Below are 12,397 nucleotides of genomic sequence, written 5' to 3'. Positions count from 1 at the left end.
AATAAAGTCACATCACACTTTGTAAATATTCAATAGCACCAGCGACCCCTCACGGGGCTTCCCCCTGACGCTATATCCGTGCAAACAATTCAGGGTAAATTAGAAACAATATCTCCCACATCCAAGGTTAGAATTGTGCTCCTTCTCCTATATATTTAGTGGCCTTTCTCCACTCTGCACTCCGTTCTGCCGATCCGCAATCCGCACAATTAGATATCAGCCTCCTCCCTTCTGATACCTTCCGCACTATGGCGTCTTGCTTGCTTTCTGCATGTGTTCCACCTTGAAATGTATACGCAGTTTATAATAAACTTTTATACAGTTGTGCTACGCTCTATAATGAGCTTCCTCCGGCACTTTACCAATTGAAAATTATAAAGACATTCCCCTTGCAACCTACAAAACATTAATAAGGTGGTACAACTGATCATTGGTTGGAATGTTTGTGGGGGCATCTTAACCAACTAGTCTGGACTCCATTAACCTTAGCAACAAATTACCTTCTCTTCAAGAAGGGGGCCAGCTCGAATCCTTCATTCAACCCATAAGGATATATATTTTGCCATTCAGATATAATTTGTTGTTCCCACTTCAATAATAAATTCTCCATATCACCCCCCTTCCTTCGGTCACTATCCAGAATACCTTTAATAACCATTATCCATGTACCCTCAAATTTTCCCCCTTCTTCTGCAAAATGCTTATAAAGAGCTGGTATCTGACATTTCCTATCCAACATAGATATTGATCTTGTAATAGCTCCTTTATGTTCACATACGCTCACTGTAAATGGTCCTATGGTTTTCCCTATATAATACAGGTTACAAATCACACCGTAAACCATATATTACATATCATGACTTGCAGTTATAAAATTCACCAATATTGTATTCCCCATGTCCAAAGTTGATTGTTCTGCCCTTCTAAACATATTTACAATAAATACATATGAACATGCCTAATAAAAGTGGAAAATCAAAACTTTTCTTTGTTTTAATCTTATTTTCTCTTAGACAGTGCCAACATTTTTTTTCAAACTGTTGGTCCTTCTATAGACTATTTTGGGTTTATCCAGAATAAAAAGGTGCTAATTCCTTGTCTTATTTCCACATTTCCCAATTTCTTTTAATTCGTTTTTTTTTTTTACTTTATAGCTATCTGCATTAAAATCTAATACTATAGGGACAGCCTTACCCTTTCTATTCTCTTTTTCTCTAGAGATTAGGGGGCCCATTCATTAAATTAGAGTGAAGGAATAGAAGAAAAAAAAACTTTGAATTTCGATGTGTTTTTTTGGCTACTTCGACCATCGAATGGGCTACTTCGACCTTCGACTACGACTTAGACTTCGAATAGAATGATTCGAACTATAAATCGTTCAAAGTACTCTCTCTTTAAGAAAAAACTTCGACCCCCTAGTTCGCCACCTAAAAGCTACCGAGCTCAATGTTAGCCTATGGGGAAGGTCGAAGGATAATCCTTCGATCGTTGGATTAAAATTCTTCGAATCGTTCGATTCAAAGGATTTAATCGTCGAAGTATTTGCGCAAAATCCTTCGACTTCAATATTCGAAGTCGAAGGATTTTCATTCCCCAGTCGAATATCGAGGGTTAATTAACCCTCGATATTCGACCCTTGATGAATTTGCACCTAGGAGTTATGACCTATCTCTATTCTCTGCTTTTGTTCTCGATTTCTTAATACATTGTTCAGGATATCCCCTTTCCCTCAATCTTCCACTCAAAACAACAGATTGTCTCTTGTGCAGTTCCTCTTAATTCTGAGGAACTGGCCAAGGGGCATATTATCCAACCAGGGGCAATAATGACAACTCCCATAATTGAAATATGAGTTTGCATCTACTTCCTTAAAAGTGGAAGTGACAATTGAATAAGCACTAAGGGGTGCAAACACTTCCAGGGTCAATGACCCCTTTCTTTAAGCTGCAGAGCAAGTTTAGCTTGTGCTAAGAGTGGAATGTTGACAGGCATTTCAGTTGGGTTTAGTAAGCAGTGATGGTCTGTTTAAAAACTCAGCATGATAAAACAGATTAGATAACTGGCAAATTTAATGTGGAGTTTTTTACTAATTGTTTCTCTTTTGCAGGAAAACTATCCTGTATGAGTATGTAGATGATCACAACACAGATTTCCCTACGGATAAGTTCAAGAAGGTGAAGGGAGAGAAGATCTTTACAGATGAGCAGCTGTTGGTGAGAATAGTTTCTTGATTGAGGGTAGAACTCCACGAGCGATTTTGTGGTGATCCGACGCGCTGCAACAAAACGCATGCGACTTGATCCGACGCGCTACAGCAAAACGCATGCGACTTGATCCGACGCGACACGACTGTCGGATGCAGATGCAGCGTTAAGAAAATTGGAAATAGTCTTTATTTTTTGTTGAACTATCTGAAACCAACTGAACTGAAAAAAGTTTTCATCTTGAAAAAAAAATCGAATTATGAGCTAGGGAATAGTCCAAATTCGATTTGAATTTGAAAAAAAAATAGAATATCGAAATTTATCATGTACTGTCTCTTTAAAAATTCGTCCGACCATTTGCCATCAAAAACCTGCCAAATTTTTGTTTTAGCCTATGGGGGACCTCCTAGAACCTGGTTGGACATTGAAAAATCAAAGTTTTTTTTAGGGAAAAACTTTGAATTGAATTCGATCTAATGCGATATCCCTTCGATTGGAACGATTCGAATTCAGCCGAATACGGGCCTATTCGATCAAAAATGGACCTATTTAACCCAAAAATTTGGACTTGATTTCGGTTGGTCTTTTTGAATTCGAATTTTGAAGCTTTTCAAATTCGAAATTTGACCCTTGATAAATATGCCCCTTAGTTGATACATTTCTCAGCAGCATCTCTGGAGCAACTATTTTATCAATTCTAACAGCTGCCTTTAATGAAACCCAGGGATTCTGCTCAGCAGGGACAAAGATAAGAAATGTATCAATTAAATGTAAAAATTTTAAACAGTTTATAAGGTCGGCGACCCCCTCCCAGAGCTGCTTAAGAAGATGAAAAATGGCACTTTACTTTTCAATATTAGAAAAATGGTCACACAAAAAATAGAAAGTAATTGAAAAACGTCTTTATTTCTGGCGATCTATCTGAAACCAACTGAACTGAAAAAAGTGTTGGAAGGTTAACAACCCATGTATTGGGTATAACACATGGCCTCACATTTTGGGCATGCACTGTGCAAATTAAGTGCTTTTTAATCTTGACTCTTAGGTACCGCCGATAGTTAATTTCCATAGACAGTCCATAAATACAACATCTCAGGAGGCTTTGGAATATCATCAGTCTGAGCTCTCTTCTTCTCCAGTCCTTAAACTGAGACAGGTAAGTGCTATGGAAACCAATCTTCCAACAATATTTTTGGGGTGAGAACTTTTTTTCCCTTTAGCTTTTGCCCTCTTCTTCTGACTCTTTGCAGCTTTTAAATAAGGGTCATTTACCCCATCAAAAACAAATTCTCTGTAAGGCTACACATTTATTGTTATTGCTATTTTTATTACTCATCTTTCTATTCAGGCCCTCTCCTATTCACATTCTAGTCCCTTATTCATAGCAATTTATGGTTGCTGGGGTAATTTGGACCCAAACAACCAAATTTCTAAAATTGCAAACTGGAGAGCTGCTGAATAAAAATTAAAAATCCTCAAAAATAATGAAAACCAATTGCAAATTGTCTCATAATATCATTCTCTACATCATACTAAAATCCAACTTAAAATACAATTGGTAACCATTTAAACTCCCAGTCTCTGGAAGACAGTCATATTTACCCATCCTGTAGGGCGGGCCCCCCTAACTTCCTTTGCTTGCCTTATCTGAGCTCTCGCTTAGGTCTCTAGGGGTCAGGGTACTCGAAATCTTTTTAGTTGAGTCCTGCCATAGTCTCTGTTGTAACGAGCCCCAGTCGATTTCACACGGTTCATCTATTATCCAGCCTGGTAAGTCCAAGTCCGGTAACTTCATCTTCTTCAAGAATCTCTCTGTGTCCTTTGGGAAACGAATCGTTGCTTGCTGTCCTTCCCTACTCGCACTTAGAGAGAAGGGGAAGCCCCATCTGTACTGTATGTCCCTTTCCTTAAGGGCTGCTGTCACCGGCTTCAGTAATCTGCGTTTGTTTAATGTACTCCATGAAATATCTTGGAAGAGTTTCAATGAGGAATTCTCAAAGATAATTGTACCTCTCTCCCTTGCCTTCTTTAGTATCTCTTCCTTTAGTGTAAAGCTTTTGATGTAACATACAATGTCTCTGGTTGCATTTAATGGTGCTGACTTCGATTTTTGAACCCTATGGGCTCTCTCAATGTCCATTTCTTGCACCGGTTTGCCTTCCAGAATACCTGTGAACAGTTTACTTAAGACTTCTCTCAATTCCTCATCTTTGTCCTGTTCTTTCATTCCTCTTACTCTTATATTGTTTCTCCTTCCTCTGTTTTCTTGATCTTCCATTTGTCGCTGTAGGTCCTCTATCCGAGAGTTGTGTAGTATCACCGTCTTGTGTATTGTTTTCTGATTTATAATTATCTTGCTTTGTATTTTTTCAACCTCCTCCATTCTATTTGCCAAGGTTTCGAAGTCCTTCTTCAGGTCCTTTAGTTCTTCCTTTATTGTGGTGGTTACTTCCTGCAGCATTAATCTTATATCGGCTTTAGAGGGCAGCCTAGTCAGGTATGAGGCTATATCAGTTTCCCCCTCGCTTTCACTTTCGTGATCAGAGGATTCCTGCAGTGTATCGGTAGATTCCTCTAGCTGGACTTTTACAGGTGTCTTTCTCCTTTGTGTCACTGCTGCTTTCCCTTTTATGAACATTGGGGCTACTTCCGCTTGCCCAGGGATTTGTTGTTTCTCTTTGGCTTTCTCCTTTTCACCTTTGGCTTTATGTAGTTTCCCCATCCTCCTTTACCTCTGTTGATTTCCTGCTAATGCTGCCCTGTAATTGGTTTGTGCCTTAATAACAAGGCCTTCTTCGCCTTTGAGGAGGTTATTTTTTTAAATGCCTTTGTGGGATCTTTCCTCTCCCCCCTCCTTTCCCAGAGAGTTACTTGCAAACTGGAAGTGAGGGCTGTGGATGATTCTCCAAATAATAGTGGGGGTCTGGTAATCCAATACGATAATTGTTGTCAATATTTCAAGTGGCTGCCGGTTAGAGCATACAGTCAATGGTGAAATATAATACTGTCCATCTTACAGACAAACCCCACTTTATAACAATATAGGTTATGATTATGTTGTAGAAATAAAAGTGGATTTTATGCAGAGATAATGCTGAATGGTGTGCAAGCGTATGACCAGGTATTTTGCGCATAGAACAAATGGTGGGTTATGATGCAGTCCTTCTTACAGGCAAACCCCTCTTTATTTCAATATGGGTTAAAGTTGTACTTTAATAGAAAAAGCAGGATATATGCAGAGAGAGTGTTGGGTAGTGTGCAGGGGTTGGGCGAGATGATTTTCAAGCGAGTGTGGCGTTCGAGACCCAATATAGGCAGGGGATTGTAGACTGTACCCTGCTTTTATGCAGATGTCCCACTTTCATAACAGTCTCCACCCGCTTACTCAGACTTGAGGGGCCTTGAGAGCCTATGGCGCTTGCCTTCCCACCGCCTCCCCCAATCTTCTCTGCCCAGATATCGTGGAACCTGCGGTGCCGTCTGTCTGGCCCCCTATTAGCCTTCTTCCCCCGCTTACTTGGCTTTTAGGTGTATTGGTGCCGCCTGTAGGAGTGCCTGACTGTGAGAGCCCTGCTTACTTGCTTTTCTTGGCTCGCTGGCGTGTGGGAGCCACGTGTGAGGACCTCCCCTCTTCCAGCCAGGTAGTGAGAGCGCTCCTCTCCCGGCCTTCTCTCCTCCTTTCTCCCTTTCCTCGCCGCACGGCTGGCACTGTGTATGGGGCTGGCGCTGTGATTCTCCTCCTCCTCTCTCGCGGGACCTCGCAGGGTTCGCCTCGGCACCCGGACTTCAACGAGCGCTTGCCTACTCCAGCTGCCTCGTCCGTTCCCCTCGCTAGGGTCCTCCGAAACACAGCCTGCCACCTCGTCACCTCCTCGACTCGCTCCAAGTAAAAACTTTTTTATTTATTTGTTTAAGGGTACTTCATTCAGCTATCCAAAGCCCTGGCTTGCTCCCATCGTAGTTTAGGTGCGTGCAGCCATCTTGCTGACGTCAACCCCGCAACCCCGGTGTATGCATACATGGAGGGGTGGTAAAGAAATGTCACAAGGGAAGTTTTGTATGTTGCTGCTGTTCTTTTCCTTTATGCTTATAAACAAAGCCTCTATTAATACACAATAAAGGGAGGGGGAGCAGTTCAACCAGGCGGGTGGGCGAATGGGCAGGCCCTCAAGGGGAATTACCACTGCATGTTAATTTAAGGGGGCCACTGTGATATAGACACAGGGAAGTGTGTGGGAAGGAGGATTATTCATAGAGGGATTACTGAGGGGTCAGACAAGCACTTAAAAGCACTACACAAAGACAGTAAGTCGGGCACAGGACAGGCACATAAAGAAGGTTGGAATAAATAAGATTCACTACATCAACACAGGGTTATTCAGGCGAGGGAAGTAACACAGCACGGGCTATATTATTTCACAGGATAAATCACCTCAATTAAGCGAGGTAGGGAAATGGTCACCTTGATCTCCATACACCAAAGGGAATAAACACAGGGGAGGGAAGGAGCGGGACACGGATATAGTTAACCACTAAAAACCCTGGAGGGCCGCTACTCGCTGAACTCGCCCGAGAGGCCCCCAAGAGTTGAGGACTTCTTGTAAAGGTTAAAGAGTAACGCAGATACGCAATGCAAAGTTTTAGAGGTTTTTTTTTGTACTTCCCCTTTTCAGGAGGGGGGGAAGGTAACAGCGAGGCAGTTCAGCAATAAGATTAAAGGATAAGGATAAGCTGGAATATCATGGATAAATAGGAGAGGGGGAAGGTAAGGAAGTAAAAAAAAAAAAAAAAAGGGTAGAAAAAGGTTAAGCTCTGGCAAGCAACCCATCTAGGTTTAGGCTTAAGTGGAAGAAGATCTCAGCTTTCTCTGGAAGGAGACAGCTTAATTGCAGCTATCATTCCCCACAAAAATTGCGCCTAGGCGCACCCTGCCGCCCTTGGGGAACAGCAAGAGGACATCTCCTCTATAAGTCTGAGGCGGCAATTGGATCTCCCACCATGCAAGTGGGATTTCTCACTTTTCTTAACTTTTTTATGTGCTTTTCTTATATCTTATTTTTTGTTTTTTCTGTATGGGGCCCCAAGCTTAATTCCTTTTTCCGGATGGATCACAATTTTTTCAGAGCTGTTGCTACAGGACAAGAGAGAAAAAATATTAGGGTACAGGACAAAGCAAAGCACTTCGTAAGGGAATGTGCTCAGTAGTATGTTATAATGTAAATGGGCTGAACGAACCGGTTAAGAGAAGCCAAATTCTCAATATGTGCAAAAAACTCCAAGCACATATAATATTGCTGCAAGAAACACACTTTAAGGAGGGACACACCCCAAGGATAATGGATAAACAGTACACACAGGTTTATTACAGCAATAATCCCGAGAAAAAAGCAACTGGGGTTTTGACAATGATCCATAAAGATCTTCCATTTGTAATCCATGATAGGAAAACAGATAAGGAGGGCAGATACATCATATTAAAGGGCAATTTAGGAGCCTCCAAACTCACGATAGCCAACGTGTATGCGCCTAACACAGCACAGGTAAAATTCTTAAAAAAGTTTTTAGACGATTTAAATAATTTTAAAGAAGGGACAGTAATAATGGCAGGGGACCTTAACCTGGTGCTTAACCCATTATTGGACTCTTCCAATGGGAAAAGCCACTTATCCCACAAGGGGATTAAAAGCCTAAAAAAAAATTGGAAGAGGCATGTTTGGTTGATACGTGGAGAGTCCAACACCCTAAAGACAAGGACTATTCACACTTTTCAAAAAAGTACAGGGTCTACACGCGGATAGACTATTTATTCGTCTCCCAAGGGGGGCTCCATTGGGTCACGGAGGCTAAAATCACAACAAACTTGTTTTCAGACCACTACCCAATCTTGCTAAAGCTGAATATACCTCAAATAAACGACAAAGATTACACATGGAGGTTCAACGATTTATTGTTACATAATAAAGACACAAAGGGTAAAATAAGGACAATGTTGCAACAAATATTAAGGGAGAATTCAGGGCCAGAGGTGGGGATGGCGACATTGTGGGAAACCAAAAAGTGCGTGCTTAGAGGACAATTGATTGCTCTAGGTAGCAACCTAAAGAAAGAAAAAGAGAAACATATTAATAACCTACTTAAAGAGATATCGCATTTGGAGCAGACACATAAGAGAAGCGCAACAGAAGACATATTAGAGCAATTGGAAAGGAAAAGAATTCAATTGAAAGCAATATTAGATCAGGGCACATATAAAGCATATATGAATAGCAAACAAAAAGGGTACGAATTGGGGGATAAATGTAATAAATACTTCGCTCAAAAGCTAAAAAAAATGAATAGTACAATTCATATCACAGCAATAAAAGGCAAGGAACAAAATTTGTCTTACTACGACACAAAAAGCATAGTCAAAATATTTCAGCAGTACTACCAAACATTATATAGACTACAGGGTGGGGCCGACTATAACGATAAATCGAATCTAATAGACAAATTTATAGAGGAAGCGCACTTACCAACTCTTGACGTAAAGGAGAGAAATATATTGGACTCACCCTTCACACCACAAGAAATAAGCGACACCATAGACTCGCTGGCTGTGGAAAAGAGTCCTGGACCGGATGGTTTCAGCGCTCTGTATTATAAAACGTATAAAATAGAATTAATACCCCTGCTGTGTTCATACTATAATACAATAGATGGAGTTTGCGGGTTCCACAAAGAAGCCAACATTATAATTATCCCAAAAGAGGGGAAAGACCCCCAGCTCTGTGAAAGTTACAGACCAATCTCCCTAATAAATATAGATTTAAAGATATATGCGAAAATAATAGCAAACATATTGAAAAAATACTTACCAGATTTAATACATGAGGACCAGGCCGGGTTTATACCTAAAAGGGAGGGAAAAGACAATATTTATAAAATTTTATCATTACTGAGAATCGGGCAAAAGAATGGGCACAAAGCAGATACTCCAACTATAATTCTTACAACTGACGCTGAAAAAGCATTTGATAGAGTGGGGTGGCTATATTTGGAAAAAGTATTGAGGGGATTTGGAATAGGGGAGATTACAATAAATCGCATCCTAGCTTTATATAAAGACCCATACGCTAGAGTCAAAGTGAATGGTAAACTATCCGACCCAATACATATCTGTAATGGTACTAGGCAAGGTTGCCCACTATCTCCTTTGCTATTTGTTCTGGTAATTGAGACACTCCTCTCACATATCAGATTGGAGGCAAAGATAGAGGGTATGTGGTATGAAAAGAAAGAATACAAGACAATAGCATTCGCGGACGACATGCTAATCTTAGTCTCAAATCCGTTGCCCTCCCTACCTAGCCTCTTATCACTTTTAGAACATTTTGGATCCCTTTCTAATTTTAAGGTGAACCTCACAAAATCGAATATAATGAATGTTAATACCCCAGAAAGCATGATGGACAGCCTAATAGATAACTTTCCTTTTAAAAAAGCAAATGGTTATATCAAATATTTGGGTGTTCACTTAACTCCAAATTTGTCTGACTTATATAATAGTAATTTTGCCCCCCTAATGCTATCATTACAGGAAAAGGTAATTAAATGGAATAAAATAAATTTATCATGGATGGGAAGGGTACAAGCTTTGAAAATGTTCTTGATGCCCAAATTGAACTACTATCTACAAGCTCTCCCAATTAGCCTACCAGCCGCCTTTTTTAAAAAAATCAAATCTATATTTATAAAATTCATTTGGAAGGGCAAACAAGCTAGGATTAAGTATAAACAACTAATTCTACCACTATATCGTGGGGGGCTAGCTGTTCCAGACCCCTGGTTTTTCTATATCTCAACCCATCTTACTCGTATTAAACAATGGGCAAGAGAAGAAGGGAAGAAAGAGTGGGCAGAGATAGAAAATCAGTGGGCAGGGATACCCCTATCAAATTATTTATGGTGTGAGCCAAAAGAAATATCAGATAAGGTGAAAACCCACCCTTTAATATTTACCACACTCTGGTATGGCAATAGAATTAGGCTAAAGTTGACAAGGAGGCCCTATATATTACAATCCTTGACAAATAACATTTCTTTCCCACCTAGCCTGGAGAGGGGTGCATTTGGGAATTGGCGGACCTTCGAGGGGAGAAAAACGAGGATTAGCGATCTTTTGGAAAAAAAGAAATTGGTTCCTTTAGCTGTAATTCAGAAGAAATGGGGGAAACAGGCTAGGGATGTATGGAATTATCGCCAACTGCAAAACTACATCTATAAATGCAGAGAGGAAGAATGGGACAGGGAAATGACTAATTGGGAACTATCATTGGAAAGTAAAGAGGTCCCCAACAAAGTAACATCAAACACATATAAACTTTTAATATCAAATATCTCTCCGGGCAAAGATACAGCTCTTAGCGAATGGGAAAAGGACTTGGGTATCGAGATTCCCTATGCGATGTGGAAAAAGATTGTGATACAAGCCCATAAATCATCTAAAGCTGTGAGAGTAAGGGAAATGAATTTTAAATTAGTCTCTAGATGGCATCTTACTCCAACTAGGCTGAATAAGATGTTTCCTGCACAAACAGATCTCTGCTGGAGATGTGGGAAGGAGAAGGGGACACATAAGCACTTATGGTGCAAGTGTAACGAACTGCAAGATTATTGGGGCAAAATCCTTAATGTAATAAAAGAAATAACTAATAATGATCTGTCAGTGGATAATGCCCCCCTGATCTTGCTAAGTTATGATATGGGCAAAAAGAGTCTATTAAGGGACCCACTTACCTTACACCTGCTGGAGGCGGCTAGGTCAATAATTCCAAGACACTGGAAGCAGAGGGGCCCTTTAAGTAGTATGGAATGGCAGCAAGAGGTAGAGCATATCAGAAAAATGGAAGAAATAACACATATTATCCACAATAAGAGTAACAGGTACTGGGAAGTCTGGGGTCCATGGGTTAGGTATCTTAACAAACCAAGCTAAAAGGGATGCTGTTTAAAACAGAAAGACAGGGAGACTCCTTAGTAGCAAGGTAAGGAACGCACCGGGGAGGGGGCAAGGGAGGTATTTAAAATATTTTGGTTTATAACCGGTTTTAGCAACCTTAAAAGGTTAGACACATGGCCTGAGGGAGTGACAGCGAAGGCAGAGGTACCCAGGGGTGAGCTAATCAGGGTCCCATATACCCCTATATATCTTTATATACTATTACTTTACATTTTTGTATTTCTTTTTTCTCTTCTTTTTTCTTTTCTCTTTTTTTTGTTTATCTGTTTATGTTTGTGGTATTGTAATGCACTGTAATGTATTTGAAAAATTTGTTAAAATAAAAACTTAAAAAAAAAAAAAATCCAACTTAAACGTGCCACATACCTTTTCCCCCACAGAGGCAAAGCATTGAGTGGCTGCCCCTTACACGAGTGCATTACAATTGGAAGGAGAAGGAGTACACGTACTATGTGTATGGGATAGAGAACAAAGTGTACTTGGAGAACTATCCACAGAAGTTTCACTGCACAGTCATGTAAACTGCATGGAGATCAACTGGAACGGATTTTTATTCATAGAATTCTGTTTTAGCAGAGTGCCTTAATACTGGCTGTATTCTCCTGGGTGTAAGGGCTTGTAGTGATGAAATCCATTATATGTAGTATCCTAGGTTTCAATTTCCTTTGGTTAGGCGCAAATGCTGCTGCAATAAGGAACGCAAAATATGCATCTAGTTTGTTGTAAAATGCCCTGGTTGTACCTTTGTCGGCACATGCAGAATATAGAACAGCTCTCAGATGCACAAGAAAAACCAGCGCTGAGCAAGCATTAAAGGGCATGTAAAGTCTAAAATAGAATAAGGCTAGAAATGCTGTGTTTTGTATACTAAATATAAACATGAACTTACTGCACCACAAGCCTAATCAAACAAATGATTTATGCTTTCAAAGTTGGCTACAGGGGGTCACCATCTTGTAACTTTGTTAAACATCTTTGCAAGACTAAGACTGTGCACATGCTCAGTGTGGTCTGGGCTGCTTAGGGATCGTCATAAACAAAGCTGCTTGAGTTCTGCATGGCTAGGAAGTAAGGTGGGGGCCCCTCCTGCTGTTCATAAGTATGATTGTTTCCCTGCTCAGCAGTTAGGGATCAGCTGACAATTCCTATCCACAGCAGTAAATGAAGGGAGAATTTCACTGCATACAGTCAG

The 12,397-nt window shown here is 40.4% G+C and overlaps 1 protein-coding gene across 2 annotated transcripts in view; it reads left to right on the top strand.

Moving 5' to 3' along the window:
- Nucleotides 1-12,084, top strand: part of LOC108714628 (protein SSUH2 homolog) — a 31,512-nt gene extending 19,428 nt beyond the window's left edge. For both annotated transcript variants that reach the window (XM_018259021.2, XM_041590805.1), the window contains 3 exons: nucleotides 2,108-2,213; nucleotides 3,250-3,360; nucleotides 11,586-12,084. In XM_018259021.2, coding sequence (XP_018114510.1) covers nucleotides 2,108-2,213; nucleotides 3,250-3,360; nucleotides 11,586-11,726 — 358 coding nt within the window. In that variant the 3' untranslated portion in view covers nucleotides 11,727-12,084. The remainder of the gene's footprint in view (nucleotides 1-2,107; nucleotides 2,214-3,249; nucleotides 3,361-11,585) is intronic.
- The last annotated feature ends 313 nt before the right edge of the window (nucleotides 12,085-12,397 follow it).

Source organism: Xenopus laevis, chromosome 4L, assembly GCF_017654675.1.
Source record: "Xenopus laevis strain J_2021 chromosome 4L, Xenopus_laevis_v10.1, whole genome shotgun sequence".
NCBI lineage: Eukaryota > Metazoa > Chordata > Amphibia > Anura > Pipidae > Xenopus > Xenopus laevis.
Note: the sequence above shows the minus strand (reverse complement) of the source record. Positions and strands in the feature narration are given on the sequence as shown.